General features: G+C 45.2%; 1 protein-coding gene across 1 annotated transcript in view; it reads right to left on the reverse strand.

The window, feature by feature from the left end:
• Nucleotides 1-5960: 5960 nt before the first annotated feature.
• Nucleotides 5961-17339, reverse strand: part of FBXO42 (F-box protein 42) — a 97664-nt gene continuing 86285 nt past the window's right edge. The window contains exons 5-10 of the mRNA XM_030537412.1: nucleotides 12529-12682; nucleotides 10217-10327; nucleotides 9227-9323; nucleotides 8147-8203; nucleotides 7484-7600; nucleotides 5961-7217 (exon numbers count right to left, since the gene is read on the reverse strand). Coding sequence (XP_030393272.1) covers nucleotides 6102-7217; nucleotides 7484-7600; nucleotides 8147-8203; nucleotides 9227-9323; nucleotides 10217-10327; nucleotides 12529-12682 — 1652 coding nt within the window. The 3' untranslated portion in view covers nucleotides 5961-6101. The remainder of the gene's footprint in view (nucleotides 7218-7483; nucleotides 7601-8146; nucleotides 8204-9226; nucleotides 9324-10216; nucleotides 10328-12528; nucleotides 12683-17339) is intronic.

The raw sequence follows: 17339 nt of genomic DNA on the forward strand, positions 1-17339 counted from the left end.
CAGGCAGGGATCAAGTGATCTCTCTCCTGCCATCCATCTCCATCCTCTGACAAACAGAGGCTAGAGACACCAGTCCTTACCCATCCTGGCTAATAGCCATTAATGGACTTAAACCTCCCCGATATCTAGTTCTCTTTTAAACCTCATGCGTCTGACGAAGTGGGTATTCACCCACAAAAGCTTATACTCCAATACATCTATTAGTCTATAAAGTACTACAGGACGCTGTAGCCTTTTAAACCTTGTTATAGTCCTAGCCTTCATGGGCAGCCCATGGCTATATAAAAGAGCAATTAGACAGAGAATAAAACAAAGGCTTTTTTTTTAAGTGATTCCTAACATCCTGTTAGCTTTTTGACTGGGCGATGGAGGTGATCTCCACGCACTGTCCTAGGAAGCTAGAGCTTTGCCCTTTCACTGTTGTCAGGTAGTGACTATTAGGGTGATAAATCTCTAGTGTGCACTCTATCTCCACCCAATTCCTCTGTCCCATTCCTTGACACATTCAGCACATTTTCCTTGTTTGTATTACAGTAGGGCCTAGGGATCCCACTCTGGAGTGAAAGCCCAGCGTGGAGGGTGCTGTACAAAGAGTCCATCCCCAAAGAGCTCAGACTAAGGTCACCTCATCTGACCTCCTGCACACTGCAAGCCACAGAAGCTCACCCACTGTAGACAAACAAAAGCTCTGCAGGAACTAGCATTAGTAATATCACAACATGCTATTTATCTCAGGTAGCAGCTTTAAAAGTAGGGTTGTCATGTGTCCCGTTTAACGGCCATGGTGCCTTCTGAAAGGTCTGAATTGGTTACGATATGGTTCTGAAAAGGGAGGGAAAACTGCACTCAGGGCCTGTTTCTGAGAGGCCCTGAAGTGAATGGGGCTCAGCGCATCACTGGGGAGGCTCAGGACCTCTGAAAATCAGTCACCCAGCACCCCATGAGACAAAGGGGTGCCTGATAAACGATCTCAAGTTTTCACTGTATTTGGACACAGTGCCCCTGTGCAAGACTGCAGGTGAGATTTTAGACCCGCTAAGCAAGTTGGATCCTGATCTTGCACCAATGAAGTCAATGGAAGCTTCACCACTGAGATCACTGGGCCCCAACTCCCACTGAATGGGAATTGAGTGCCCAAATCCCTTTGGCTTCTTTGAAAATCACCAGCCTCTGTCATTTTAGTTATTTCAAAGTTGTGTTAAGCTCTTTATTAAGGGGCACCACAGGATCAGAGATGGACAAGGTACACAACCAAAGGATGTAGAGGATCTCATAGTGGGAATTCCCCGACTGGCACACTTACTCAAAGGAATGGAATTGTCCTCTTGCAAGGGAAGGCAGTGTAACAAAACACAGATACATTTAAGGGAAACAGTTGAGAATCTCCTCCCCCTCTCAATTTAAATCTCAAAACTTAACCCTTAAGGCTTGTTTGATGTCTGTCAAACGCAGAGCAACAAGCCCTTAGGACAAGGGGAGAGGAAGGACAGCGGGCGCAATATTTGGTAAGAAAACCAATACACAGAGTTTACATGAAAGCTACACTTAAAACCCAATCATTTAAAAACAATTGCCAGACAGCTTTTTCTCATTATTTATTTGTTAAATTGCTAAAAATTCGTTGGGGGAAAAACATTAACAAAAATGAAATTTACACAGATTTAAATATCAATGAAATCCATTTTCATTCCTACACTTGGATGAGCCTAAAATGACAGTCATCCTGTATGCCTGAGTCACAGCACCAGCTACATTGGATCACACTTTGTGCGAATTACATGAAACCTGTTTGTTTGGGGACAGGATGGGGGAGGATATAAAGACCCACGTTTCTGTCACTCAGAGACCACTTTGGGAGCCATGTTGAAACTATGCAGAACATGCCTTCTGCAACACACACAGGGCAGAGGAGGGAAAGGCAAAGAGGCTAATTTCTCTGTTCCTGGGTCCTTCCACTCCAGTCTGCTGACTTAGCAGAACATGAATGTGAGGCCACAAATGAAGCAAAGCAGTGAAACATCATCATGCCAGGATCACCACACAGACTAGAACAGATGGAAATATGAATTGGGAAATGCCACAAGCAAGACTGGGAAGACCCCCTTACGGTTTCCATGTGGCTTGCAACCCGGTATGAGGCTATTATGATCATGGCCTATAGAATTACCCAGACCACTTCCTACGTCACTTTGTACAGTTTTATCTTGTGCAGTGAACTTCAAGCACTTGAGGGCTGGGGCATGACGAGTGTGTGGGGGAAGGGTATAAACTCTATAGTGACAGACACCAGTGTAAATTCACTAGCAGTTGGCTTTTTAAAACTTCCAATTTTTGCTCTCAAACCACCCCAGGTGAAAGACAGACATGCAAATGAAACATTGATCTCATCCTATATAGGGAAATCCCACTGGAGTTCTGATCAAGCTGGGGCAGAGGACGGGGAAAAAGAATAATCCATCACTGGCTACCCACCTTTGCTACGTTAAGCAGCAGCAGTGAACCCAATGCCATCTTCATGAAAGGCACCTCTGCAGCCATGGAAGGGGTTAAAGCTTCAAGAAGAATGTTTTAAATATTGATAGAGATACTGTGGGGGAGGGGATGTCTCGTTTAATTAAGACAAAACTGGCGTACATGTTAAATATAATCAGAGCTCGACTTAAAGGTTCTAGAGAACAGCATTTAAAGGTGCCCACACCCTCAGATCAAATTTTTCAAGGTTCAAGTGACACTGGAGGATCTGGGAGATATAGACCAGGCTTTTATGAAACCCAGTCCAGCATTAATAAACCAACAGTGATTGAATTTGTTTCTTCTTGTAAAAGGATTTCAAGCCACCCCACCACCACCTTTGCATTTTACCAAACTGATCTTTGCATTCAAGAGCACAGAAATTGAAACAGTCTGTGGGCTAAAAAAGCAGCGTGCAAAGAGGTACCTTCAGTGGCTTTTGGTCAAAAGGAGGCAGGTTTTACTGGAGACATGGCAATAAATAAGGCTGTGGTTGGGTTTCTTTCATCTTTAACCATCAGGTTCAAACCAACCATTTGGGGCTTGTTGAACAAGCCAATACCTTCTCACTGGGGACAGAATGGGAAAGAATACTGGCATTAGAGAAGGGATTTTCCTTTAAAAAGGCTTGTGATTCTAGATTTAGAAAACCATCTTAAGTGACCACCAAAGGTCCAGCAAAACTCAGTGGCCCAGTGGAGACAGTTAAAAGTCCAAACAAAATTATATTGGTACATCCAAATGCACTGACAACTATTGCAGATCTGCCTACTGGGCAGGTTTCACTGTGATTAGGAAAGGATTTCCTACTTTTATGCCACATACGTATTAAGATTGATTTTGTGATTAGTCTGATCAAGGAATGCAGGCAGTTCCTGAACATTTTCTCAGCGCTCAAACACCGCTGCAGGACTGTGTGTGCTCTGTCGTAAACTAAATGCTCCTCTCTTTGAGCAGCCCTACAATGCACCTGCAACAGCTCTCAATATCTCTGGCCAAGACAAAGCTGGAGACTATCGTGATATAGCGAGATAGAGGAAAGCTGAGCTTTGTGCTCAGGGACAGTATTAGCACCACAATGTGGTGTACCGCAGGGGCAGATCGCTTTCAGGCAGGTCTGGGTATTGGCTTCAAAGTGTATTTGCTCGTTCATTATTGTCTAATGAGACATTGTGCAGCCTCGCTTGTCAGTCCCCCCTGCCCTTTATTTTTTTTAAAAACCAGCACTGCCAACTTTCTAAACCTGCTGAACTTTCACTGGTGTTAGCAGCAAGCGGTTTTTGCTTTAGAACTAGATGTAAAAACAACAAATCTTGAATCCTGCACTGTGTGGAGCCCCAGTGACTACATCAGGGCTCTGTGTGAGTGCAGCCCATTGTAGAACAGGGGCCAACAGATTTAACAACCCACCATATCACATGAAAATTGCAGTCTTCAGAAGCAGCCAGGATCACAGGCTAGTGAAAGTTAAACCTAGGCAGGGGCAGCTCCAGGCACCAGCACACCAAGCGTGTGCCTGGGGCGGCAAGCTGCGGGGGGCAGCCTGCCAGACACTGTGAGGGCGGAAGTCAGCTGCCTTCAGCAGCATGCGGGTGGGAGGTCCGCCAATCCTGTGGTTTCGGCAGCGGGTAGGCCAAAGGCGCAGGACCAGCAGACGTCCCGCAGCCATGCCACTGAATCCACGTTACCAGTGGACCTCCTGCAGGCGTGCTGCAGAAAGCTGCCTGACTGCCATGCTTGGGGCGACAAAATACATAGAACCACCCCATAACCTATGGCAAACTGGTGCCCCTTTGTGGATTAGCCAGTCTCTATTGCAATTCTTCCAAGCTGCAGAGGGAAGGAAAGAGAATTCATCCAAAAGTGTACCTCAGTTCAAATCCATTTTGATGCCTTTTGAAGTCTTTGTTGATTTAGGTAAGTGAATTCTCAGCATCAGTGATTACCATGGAGGCTGTTAATGCTGTGCCAGCATTCCACTTCAAACCCTACTTCGCAGGTATTGGTAACTTGGCTGAAAAAAATCCCTTCCAGACTAAAATTTGCCATTTCGGTGATTGCCAAAATACCTTGTACACTCAAAGCTATAACAAGTTCAAAGTAACTGAATACAAAACACTCTAGAGTAAGACTAAAGGAATAGCAAACTGATAAAATGTAATCGGTAAAGGCTGGAGCAGCAGCTTTATAGCTGAATTTCCCTTGCTTTGGTTGGTTGATATTATAATTATAATGTTACTTTGGATTAATGTTATTTTCTGATGCATTATCCAGCAGGATAACTTTAATGTAAACATGAACCAGGGAATCTGAGCAGTAGTAACTTCATAAATTACTAGCTCAAACAAGCTATGAAAGAATCCAATAGGATGTGTGGCTACAGTTTAGCAATGTACTTAAGCACATGCTTAATGTCAACAGGACTTCAGCATGTGCTTAAGTACTTTGAGCAATCTCAGCCCTACGCACATGTTCTCTCTGTTTGATAAGCAAAGATGACCTAAGACATCCCAGGGCAGTTGTCTGCACATATACAAGTACAGAGTGGAGCACTCTTAAGATAACAAAAGGATCCAGAACAAAATCTTAGGGGGGAAAACTTCGAAGTCAAGCCTTAAGGATGCACATAGCCACTGAGTCTCATGAACATCCTACCACACATGTACAAATCAGTCTAAAATTGTAACTTCCACTCTTGAGCATTTTCAAATGTCAATGATGTATGCGCTATTTTGGCAGCTTGCAACTCAACTGTCAGGGGTTCCAAAGTCATCAATCCCAGCTGTTGGATTGATCTAGGGCAGGACTTTACTTGGTGGGACACTAAAGTGGGCTGTATAAATAACTGAAGTCTGGATGATCCTGGCATTTCAATGCCGAACTGTCCTTTCTCCCTTCCAACTCTCCCATTGTATAGGGCAAGAACGGTACTATCAGGCCAAAGCGTGTAGGAAAAAAGGCATCTGTCATTTTGCTGATTAAGGATTTACAATAATGGCTGCGGTACTGGTAGATGTAAAAAAAAATGCTATTTTCCTTATGCAGCCACATTCAACAGATAAGCATAGGTATTTATCAGTGCATACAAGCATACAGCCTCCTGCCTGCAAGTATTCAATATGTTCTTCCAAGACCATTCTTATCAGCATCCCTATAGGGACTGTAATTATAGAGCGAGAGATGAGGGTCCCTCTATACTCCTGAAAAATTCTTAAGTTATTGGATCGTAGACATTTTCCCACCCACTCACCCAAATTCTTGGTCTAGTTACCAGCAAAAAAATAAGGCGCAGTGAAGCTCCTGCTAGAACACAGCAACAATTCATCCCATTGGAATGGAGATTTCTCCCCATTTGTAAACAATCTCTCTCCCTCGCTCGGTTTTTTAAACAAGACTTTCTGAACCGAGCCCAGAGCCAGGATCATAGACTGGAAAGTGGAGGGCAGCACTGCAATTGTGTTTGGCTTTTATTGGTTTGTCGTTCCCTAGTTCACAGTTTAAATGCCTGCGTGACAGAGGAAGGGTTAAAAAAAGAAAGCCACGGAAAGGGGGTGGGGCAGGAGGGCAGGGGTCGAACAGCTTCTGCCACATTATCTTTTTGCTCGCACAAAGTACAAGGCGTTTGTTTTGGGATAGTACTTCACGTTCTGTTTCTTGTCCATGAGGCCACCAAATATGATCAGTTCCCCCCTGCCTTGCACTACGGTGTGTAGGCTGGTCTCTGGTGGCCCCACCACGGAACTGCTATTAAACACTTTCCATTTGACTTGCCCTTTCTCCTTGGTGTCTTTAATGTCCAGCACATACATCTGCATGGGTTTGCAGTTCATGCTTTGATACAAAGGCTTGCCGACATTCAGAGACTGCGGTGGATGGTGGCCCAAGCGACGAGCAATCGGAGGTAAGGAGTGGCTGTCCCCTTGGGCAGAGCCTGGACGTGGTGCTGGTGCCACCTCGGCACTGCTCCCACTCTGGCTACCAGGAGATCCTGGTGAAGACACTAAAGGAGGACTTAATGCTGCTGAACCGGATGCCCCTTTGGAAGACAGGGCCTTGACAGCCTCCAGGCTTCTGCGCAGTGCGCCTGGCGACACCGCCCCTGGAAGGGAGCTAGTGACATGAGGTGGGGTATGGATTCCATTGGTCTGCTCTGGGGGATTTCTCATGCTTCCACCAACTGTCCTATTGTCCACAGCATCCATTTGACAACTAATGGAACCTGGTTTCTGATCCCAATTCAAATCTACAGACCCTAAGCGTAGATCTTTCTGATCTGGTAGTGATCCTCGTCTCGGCGCCAGGGAAAGTCCAATTTTCAGGTCATATCCTTCAGCAGCAGAAGGCGTGCTGGGCGATATGGCCTGTACAGGACTGTCCAATGAGGCACCCCCCACTGCTGCGGCTCCAGGGGATAAACTCCCACCGTTCAGTACAGGTGACCCATCTCCTCTGGATGGGGACAGGCTCCCTTCCCGGGAGCCTGATGGTGTCTGTCTTTGTGCTCTGGGTCTCAGGGTGCCCCAGCGGCCATTCACACAAGGAGCTTCATCGGTACTCCTGACTGGAGATTGAGAGCGGTATTCCCGTGTTTCAGGAACCAGGGCTGGCGGCGTGGCACTGATAGGAGATGGGCGAGAGTTCAAGCTGGGGCTGAGTGGAGCTCTCCCGCTGGGAGCCTGGCTGAAGACCACAACGCATTGTCCCACCTAAAAGACGAAAAATGAGCGCACTGTAACAAACAGCTGCAGAGATGTTCCTAAACCCCTATGGCTGTGTTAGTGCGTTGGGGAAAAAGGTACGCTGGAAACCAAACATGCAATGAATCAGCAGTCACGAGATATTCCATATGAGAAACCCTAGCAGAGACCATATCATGTTAATGATCCAGGAGATCTGACTCAAATAAATAAGCTTTCCTTCCTGACAAATTCCTCCCAGTAATACCACCCGGCCACATTTCCAACCCCCTTACCCTGCACGCGGGATGGCACCATAGTTCAGGGGCTCCATGGTCTTCGTTTTCCACTTTCAATGGCTGCCATGTCCAGGGGCTGGTGCGCATGTGCAGTAGCCAGGCATCCTTAAACAGCTGCAAAGAAAAGTGACACAAACCCAAAGCTTAGGCTTAGTGCAGAGAGATCTTCCCCAGAAACAAAGATTTCCAGAAGCCATCTGCCTACAGATGGCAAGGAATCCTGGCCTGGAAGTGAGAGCACAGGGTGAGTATTCCAGGTTCTCTCTCTGACTATCACTATGGGATTTTAAGGGCAAGTCACCTCTCTGTGCCTTAAGTTTTTCACCCAATCAGGGACAATTCTGGTCTATCGCAGAGGGGATGTTTGTAAACTGCTCTGAGATCCCTGCATGGGTGCTAGAGACCTGAAATGCATTTTATGATGAGTTATTTATGGGCAACTATAGCACGGGTGACAACTACATGAAGTCTACAATTCAGTTGCCAAGCCCATCAGTCAAGATTGCTCTGCAGCACACCAAGAAGCCGACCTATGGAGTTGCTATTGTGATAATGTGCAGCTACAACCACTGGGGGGCTCCTGTGGCCATATACAGAAGCTTGTATCACGAAGAAGAGGCACACATTCTGTGTTTGTATTTGCACACTTTATGTACTTACTGCATTTGGACCGCCACAACCACCAAGGATTAAAATGGTTTCATCATCTATTATGATCTAAAGGGGCAAAGAAAAGGATTACAGATTTTGGAGAATACAACACTATTTTAAGCAAGACCACCACTGGTTTGTCATGAAGCTGTGTGGTTTTGCAGGACCCTAAGCAAAGCAACATCCCCATCCAGCTCCCTCAATGTACCCATCATATCCTTCCTGCCCCAGCCTACTCGCAGAACCTCCTTAAAGAGAGAAGCCCTCTCACCAGCCTGCCTGAAACTCTGCCCCCTTTGCGACTCCACCTAATATTCATGGACAATGAATCCACGAGGTAGAGTCAAAATGCAGCTTGCCAAGTGGAGGGAACTAGTAGGGGAACTGAACTCTGTTCATTTGGCACTCAAACGCCCACAGTCTGTATTTATATGGCCCCCATTCCCATGCTATCCAAGTGCTACGGTGAGGAGAACAGTATCAATACCCTGCTGGTATCAAAGTCAGACAGGACAGGAGATGGGGAATCTCGGGTGGCGCTCTGGCATGCATGCTGTAGGACTCTATGCAGGGTGTCAAGATGGGCTCCAGAGAACTAATGGTCTTACTGGGAACTGTCCATGTCAGTTGAAATCTGGTGAGTCTGGTAACCCAGGGGTCCCCCACAGGACAAACACAAATGGATCTTTATATATTGAGACAGATTGCAGTATTTGGCTCAAAATGTTAAAATGGGAAGGTTTGGTTTTTAGAAGTGTTAATCACAAGTCTTGGCACATGCACAGAACACACAGAGATATTTACCAACTGGCTCACATCAAGCAGTTTTAAAAATGCATCCTCTCAAAGAGCTGAAACAGGTGGAAAGGGGGCAAAGGCCTGGCATGCTGAGACTGCAAAGACGGCTTAGAAAGGGGAATTACTTTTTAGAAGCCCCTCAGGAGAGGAAGGAACGCTGACCACAAAGTGAGCAATGGGATTTTGCTTCTCTAACTTATCCTTGACACTTCGTGCTGGTAACTAGAGCTCCTTGTAGAGCTCACCGCAAGGTACTGCACTGTTTGCTGAATAACTGCAGGAGACAGTCACCTGAGACTGGCCGCCACGTGGGTGAGGGGTAGGCCCAGAGATGTTTGGCTTGGACCAAGCCCACTGCTCGAGATCCAGAATCCAGATGTCATTACTCCTGCAAGGACAAGATGACAAACATGGAAGCAGAGGTACAGAGACAGTTCCTTGGGGATCTCAAATAAGCATCAGTTAGGAAGACTGCACCACTGTTCTCATTACAGACAGTAGTGCCGAAACCACAGGGCACATTAGGGGAGTTAAACTACTGATTCAGGATTACATGTTCCTCCCACAAGCAGGGGATTTGTGTGCACTGGTGCTTCAGAGAAGCACAGAGAAGGGAACCAGTAATGGGCCAGTGGCCATTCAGGAGCATGCATCAAGTACTGATTAAGCTTTGTTCCAAGATGGGGCAGCAATGGCGAGGGGGGGACCAGCAGGCCCAAGGCTTCATAGACACACCAGAATTTAATATTTTCATATATACAAGTTTTCCCACCCAGAGCTGAGGCCGTGCACCAGGAACCTGACTTCCCCTCCGTTATTCCAGTCCAGGGCACTTTCTTGAACTGAGCTTGCTGATGCAGCGCACCGGGAAGTGGATAAACAGTCCTTAACTGAGACCACTAAATTCACTTTCATTTTAAGAGCTATTCTGAACTCAAATCCTCCCAGGTGAAAGTCTAGGGCGCCATGTGGCTGGACCACAGCGCACAGCCTCACTGCAGGTCCATGTGGGCTCGCTCAGTGGTTTCGCTAAGCGGTGCTTTGCTTATCAACTTCACAAGGAGGTATGTCAGCAAAATGAACAAGCTCAGCTCAAGAGAAGAGCCAGGACTGGCACAGCAGAGGGGGAGGTTAGGACCATGGTGCATCGTCACAGCTCTGGGTGGAAAGCTTGCATCAATTCTGCCCCCACCGTACCTGACCCTACCCAATGTTTGTTCCTCACTTTCATGTTCACAGGATTCCCAGTAACATCTCGGAGGGAAGAAAGTTTAGACTTACATTTGCCGAGATCCTAGGGAACCTCCGAAGACAATCATTTTGTCGTCTATTACACAAGAGGAATGGCCTGCCATGGGAGGGGGGCCGTGCGTTGTCACTATGCAGTTCCACCTAAGGAAACAGGTGAGGATAAATTAAAATTTGTGAATTATGAGGTTACAAATTCCCCTCAGATGTCCCCTCCAGAGATGAAAAAGGCAGATGGCCAATTTTTTTAGAAAAACAGTCTTACACCCTTAAATGGAAAACTGCCTCCTGAGAAAGTGCACTGGCTCATGACTTTCTGGTGCTGCAAACTCTAGCCCCTGGGATCTAAACGCTGGTTATTGAAAAGGGGGGCACTATCATTTGTTATATACCAAATACCACAGAGGCCACCAAGAGGGTGGAAAACGGATTTATAAAATGTAAATGAACATGAAATAAAACAAGGTGACGACGCAAACAACAAAGAGAGAAAAAGGATAAATCTGAGATTGAGTATTTTGACTAATACCCTGGTATCAGAACCAGCAGCACAATTTGAATGGAGGGCAGATAAAGTTTAGTTTGGAACCAAAACAGGTTTAAGTTAATAATAATAGTGCAGTTTTCAAACTCAAGTACAGCCGAGGCATGTCAGCGCGTACTGGAGTGTAGCTGAGCTGGGGAAGTCAGTTGTCAGAGAACACACTAGCAGTGCGGAAAAGAAAATACATTTACTTTGCTGGCTTTATATCTGTACCAAATAAATCCCTTCGGGGAGGAAATGGGTTTCTAGTTCCTTAGCTGGGTGTAGCACTTTACAGGCAAACACAAAGGAAAGGCCCTTTATGCAATCTGAAGACCAGAGAGATCAGCAACTTCAAGAATTAGCTCAAGTCTAAATAATATCACAAGAAACAGCAGGCTCTTAAAAGACATTTTATTACAGAGAAGAAAACCTCATGGAAAAACTTCTACAAAGTCCAAATATGACTCAATTTAATATTTGAAAATGTTAGCCTGCTGCAAACTGTTTAACATGACACAGAAAAAGGCTCTTCAATTGATAGTACTGGTATTTTAAGTAACATTTGTCCTCAACTATTATCATTAACTGTTTAGCTACAGCATGCACTGCCCACAACTGCAATAGATAACTGGGCCATTTGGTGATTAAATGCCCATATGAAACAGAGGCAGGATTCATCACTACTTTATTATGGCACTAGCTCACATGGTAACATTTCCATTCAGAACTGATGGAAGTGAACATTTATTCTGGGAAGGGAGTGGCTAGAAAGAGAGTTTTGCCACCATCTTTAATATACTTTTCTGATGTTCCTAGATAATCTTAAAGGCTGACAGAGCAGACAGCAATTTAGAAATATGAGGTCTGCCTGCCTGGATTGGCTATTAGAGCAAGCTTCGCCACCATGGCTGGAGCCCCTGTCATCTCCTGTGACCCCAGACCTCCTCCATCCTAATCCTGAGATATGTCCTGACCCGACAGGGCCAGAGTAAGGGACACAGAGTAAGGGATAGCTCAGTGGTTTGAGCATTGGGCTGCTAAACCCAGGGTTGAGAGTTCAATCCTTGAGGGGGCCACTTAGAGATCTGGGGCAAAAATTGGTCCTGCTAGTGAAGGCAGGGGGCTGCAGTCGATCACCTTTCAAGGTCCCTTCCAGTTCTAGGAGATTAGTATATCTCCAATTATTATTTTATTAATTTTATTATAGATGACACCCCCACCTCCACCAGCTAAATCCGAAATACCGCCTGGGATGTGAGGCTTCATCTGTTCCTCCTCTTCCATTCCATGTGTCATATTTCTACCTCATCTTATTCTCCTCGAACTTTTTACTTTAAGTAAAATCCCTAGGTGTTCAATATTCTATTTGGCTTTTTTTTTTTTAAGACATAATAAAGAATCAAAATGAATGACCAAATGAACATGTTCCAAATATCTACTTCCACTCTCAAACTGTGCACCTATAGCACCCCAGCAGGAAAGAGTTAAGAAAAAAAAAAATTTTAGTTCCATTTTAGTTACTACTCTAAGAAAATAAGGAAGCTACGGCCATCGGGGGGCTCAGATAGTAGGACTTTCGGCACTTCAGGTCTCTGGACATTGCTTAGCTAGATATTTTACCCAGGGTCACAAGAGCTTCAGGACATCTCACCCAGGATCAGAGAACGTTCATTTCTCCTTCTGCCTATATTTTCTATCGGTCACAGAGCGATTCAGCCAAGCTTTTAAGAGCAGTTCTGTATGTACAGACAAAGTGTATGGATACAGTTTCAAGGTAAAAGGCACGTTTCCAATCCAGACTCTCAGAATGTTCTCTTACCAATTTTTGGAAGGCGAGTAGGTATGTATTTCATCAAAGAACCTCTCCGGCTGGTGCAGAGGGTAGGGGCTTGGCCGCGTCCACCCACCAAACAGCACAAGCAAGTCCTTATACACCACTAAAGTGGCCCCAGCCTTAGGTGATGGATAAGAACCTGGAGGGGAGCAGAGAAAGGAAAAAGTTAGCAAACAGCATTTCAAACCAGCAGCCAAGCTGTGCACAGATCTTACTGAAATGTGACAAAATGGAAACTCCCCTCTAAAAGACAGAGAGGAAAAGATGACAAAATTAGAGTAGGGAGCATGGGAAGAAAGCTACTGCCAATTTGTGTCATCATAATTAGTACAAGCCTGAAAGCACATCTCACATTTGGCAAAACATCTGTCAGTCAGTGACAGGAAATTACTAGCTTTCTAACATATCACTTTAAATTATTGCTTTAGTGCTGAATAAAAGCAATAATTACCTCCAAATAACTAGATCTACTGGGTATTTACAAGCCACAGCATATTCTGAATCTCATTTTATGGAATTGGGAAGATGCAAAATTAACTCTACATATTCCCAGCAGGGAATAACAGTCACATCTCAGAATCCGGAGCAGTGGCAGACTGCAGATTCCAGATGACAGGAGAGAAATCTTACAACACGAAGCCCCTTATCTAATAAGTAGGTTATCTCAAATTTGCTGCATTTAAAGTTCTAAGGGCTTACTGGTGCCAGTCTTGGTTACATAGCTCAGATGAGGCATTCTGGGCTGTACTGCTGGTGCACATAAACAGAGGGAAAGGTGGCTGTAGCTTGGGCTTGAACTCTGTTGCAATATATTACCCAAGATCAGAGGGCTTTTATTTTCTATTTTACTAAACCAGACAAAGAGCACTGATCTCAACTCACACTCCATGCCACCAGTACATTACTGAACTGTTTATAATTTTGACTTTTTATTTTTTTAAAAACACTTTGTCTTTGTAATTAGTCATACTACTCAGAATTGGTTCTTAACATGACTATTTTTGAATTGGCCAAGGATAGTCTGCTCCAGAGCAGAGAAAGTCCTCTCTCAAGACCAGTTAGAAAAGGATCACATCCCTTTGAACTACCAGGGAACCTGCCACAATTCACTGAGAAAGTGCAAACCTCCCCTGTGCTAACAGATCGAGGTGCTGCACCGTGACCTTGCTGAATAAACAATCTGAGGCATAAGACATTCTGGATTACTTCCCAGTCAAATATTAAAATTGTCCCAGGCAGAACAGACACAGTGACACTTCTCCCCCAAATACCCTCACATCAATCACCAGATCTGAAGTGATTCCCCTGTACTTTGCAGAGAAGCTTTCTAGCACCTTCTCACCACAGTACTGTAGTAAGGTCATAATGACATCATCTGTAAGGAAACACTACAAAAAGCAAGGGTAAAAATCCAACTGTGCCCACAATTAGAAAGGCACACTTAAGCAAGCCTGACTGCAGGAACTGATGTGCAGTTCTAGGCAAGGCCATGCATTTGGCCGAAAATGTTCTATTATCTAAAATGCTCAGCTAACAGACCCAAGCTAATTAGTTTACAGTGTTAATAGAGCAGTTTATAGAGAGGCGTATTTCAGTGGGTAATGAGACAGAACCAAGACTATTTTTGAGAAGTCAAAACAGCTATTTAAACATTCCGGCCTTACAGGGGACTTGTGAAACTTCTCTCAATGTCTGTAAAACGCTTTGAGAGTTTTGGATAGAAGGTGCTACAGCTGTGCAAAATCACTAGTCCAAGCCTGAATCCCAGATGACAGGAAGTTAGAAACCTACATGAAAGCATCCCCCAACACAAACCAAGACGACAGACTGTCCCCTGAGCCCCACGGTCCTTTCTTCCAGGCATGAACATGTTTTGTTGTTGCTGTCAGATGGGTGACTAGAGGGCAAAGGGGGGAAAAACAGAGCCCAAATGGTAATTCACACACAAATATATTTACAGAAGCTCCAAAAATATTTAGTTTCCCTAATGGTTAAAATGAAGTGGTTCAGATTTGATTGCTCTGTGTCACTGACCAAATTCTTAACAATATCCACTTTTCATGGCTAATTACTTGGCCGCATGAAATTAAATTTTCCCAATGCAACTGTTTCGCATTAAGAGCTCCGAGAACCCATGAGTCTTAAGGAACTAGCCAAGGAGATTGTCTTCTTACACCACTGGTGCCAGGTGAATGCAGAATTAATGGATTCCCATCACAGAAAGATTTAATATGGTGTATGCTCAATCCCCTAGCTTAGTGATGAGAATAGATATTTAGCAAAAGTTCATCTCCCACTGGAAAGGCAAATGCATCTTTCTTTTCTATTGGAGAATAAGACAAAAATAGAACACTACTCTATTAAATAAAGGCTGACTGGTTTGTAAGCATGCAATTAATATGCTGGTACCAACTCCAAAGCTAAAGATGCATTCTGATCAGTTCTCAAAATGGGTCAGAAATTAGTTTTAAACAAAAAAAGCATGCTAAAAGCTGGAACCTGGGAAGAAATCACTACAAAAACACCACAGACTGACTTGATTCCTCTATAATGTACTGTATCATGTACTCAGGTAAAGTGACAAGATTTGTCACTGCTAGGACCTGAAGGTCAAATTCCTAACTCAGGGCTGGTCTACACTATGGGGGAAAATTGATCTTAGATATGCAACTTCAGCTACGTGAATAATGTAGCTGAAGTCGAAGTATCTAAGATCGAATTACTCACCGTCCTCACGGCAAGGGATCGATGTCCGCGGCTTCCCCTGTCGATTCCGCAACTCCGTTCGGGTTGGAGGAGTTACGGAATCGATATAAGCGCATTCGGGGATCGATATATCGCATCTAGATGAGACGCGATATATCGATCCCCGAGCAATCGATTGCTACCCGCCGATACGGCGGGTAGTGAAGACGTACCCTCAGATACACACACAACTCCCAACCATGCCAACTGGAGTTGTTCACCTGTTTATGGGGGCAGAATTTGGCCCTGATTGAGACGTTTGGTCTACTAACAGATGGTGAACAAGTGCATTACAGGAGTGGGGTTTTATTCTGACACGAAGGAGAAATCACAATTTGGTAAGCCAGGAAAGTACTTTCAGAAGATTTAAAGCTTTAAGAAGCAATTTAGAAACCATATAAAATGTGAGACATTTCTACATAGTTTCCTGTGAAGATGGAAACAAACAGAATAACTGTGAAAAACAAGTACACAAGAATACACATCCACCACACTGATCTAGTTGTGATCAAGCAAGGGAGTGACAGAAGGTTGTTTCTGTTCTGAGCAATGGAATAACCAAATTGCACCTTGTGGTGGCAGCAGCAGACGCTTTTCTGAACTGGGGACTTTTAGAGAAAGGCTAACAAATGCAACTGAGAAACCACTGTGATAGAAGCCAATCTGAAAAAGACTTCATCTCAACATGCTAAACCCACCATGAACTGAACACAATCTCCTTGGCTGGCCGTCTACTGACGCCCCATGTCACTTTGCATATTCAGGCATTTGAAAAGGTCAAGAGCTTTTTGGAGAAGAATGTGAAACAAGAGTTCTGTCTGTGCACTCCAAAGAAGGGAGCTGACAGGCAGCCTTCCCAAGTCTCAAGTGTGCATAATACAAAGATGAAGTATGCCATCAAAAACGTCACAGGGACAGGCTCAACTACTTGGAGCTGCAAAATGACTTCTTTAAACAGCATTTCAAAGGCAAACAGTTCTTCAACACAGGTGGGCTTATTTCTCTTTATGACTAATTGTCTGTTAGAAGCAGAGTGACATACAACAGTTCTCAAACTTTAGCAACCTGAGGACCCCCATTTTGATTTCAAATTTTTTGTGGACCCCCAAACCTCCCACTCAGCCCCAAGCCCTGTCCTCACTCCACCCTCTCCCCCAAGGCCCTGCTCCACTTCTCTCAAGTGCACCCCATTCTCACTCCTCTCCCTGTGTCTCCTGTTCCACGGTGTGCAGGAGGCAGGGAAGGGGAGGAGTTGAGCAGCAGGGCCGGTGGCCCCAGACATGATTCCTCCCCATTCCCTGAGTACACCCTGTCCCCAAGCCTCTCCCTCCCTCTCAACACCTCCTGCATGCTGCTGAACAGCTGTTCCCCAGGGTGCAGGAGGTGCTGGCAGGGACGTGGAGGAGTTCATCTGTGGGGCCTGCAGACTCCCTGGAGTACCTTCATGGACCCCCATGGGTCCGTGGACCCCAGTTTGAGAAACACTGCACTACAAGGTGAGCTGTCAACCACAGACTGAGATCTAGTGGGCTCTGTTTTAGAATAAAATTACTAGCTACATGCATCAGCTGACTGTGCTCACCTCCGGGTACTTCCCACTTCAACCTCGCTCACCACTGATTACGATGATGATGTAAAGAGTCTTTATGGGAAGCCCAGTTCTCAGATATTGTTCCTTGAGGGTAAGGATTTCAGCATGCAGAGGGCCTAGCAATGACGCAAGGCACTGCATCTTCATGGCTGTGCCCATTTTGCTAGGTGAGATGCTTCTGGTTACTTAATTTTCAACTGATGAATCTGCCAACTCATGAAGCAGACCTGAATCTTTCAGAGAGGCCCTCTCCAGCCTCCAGGGATGCTTTGAAAAGTATCCTCTTCTCCCCCCCCCCACCCCCGCCTCCCTGAGGCCAGGTCTACACAGAAAAGTTAGATGTCAACCCAGCTACATTTCTCAGGGATGTGACAAATCCTTACCCCATGGCAACATAGTTAAGCCGACCTAACCCCCAATGTAGACAGCGCTAGATTGATGGAAGTATTCTTCTGCCGAC

This window comes from Gopherus evgoodei, chromosome 18 (assembly GCF_007399415.2).
Source record: "Gopherus evgoodei ecotype Sinaloan lineage chromosome 18, rGopEvg1_v1.p, whole genome shotgun sequence".
NCBI classification, from domain to species: Eukaryota; Metazoa; Chordata; order Testudines; family Testudinidae; genus Gopherus; species Gopherus evgoodei.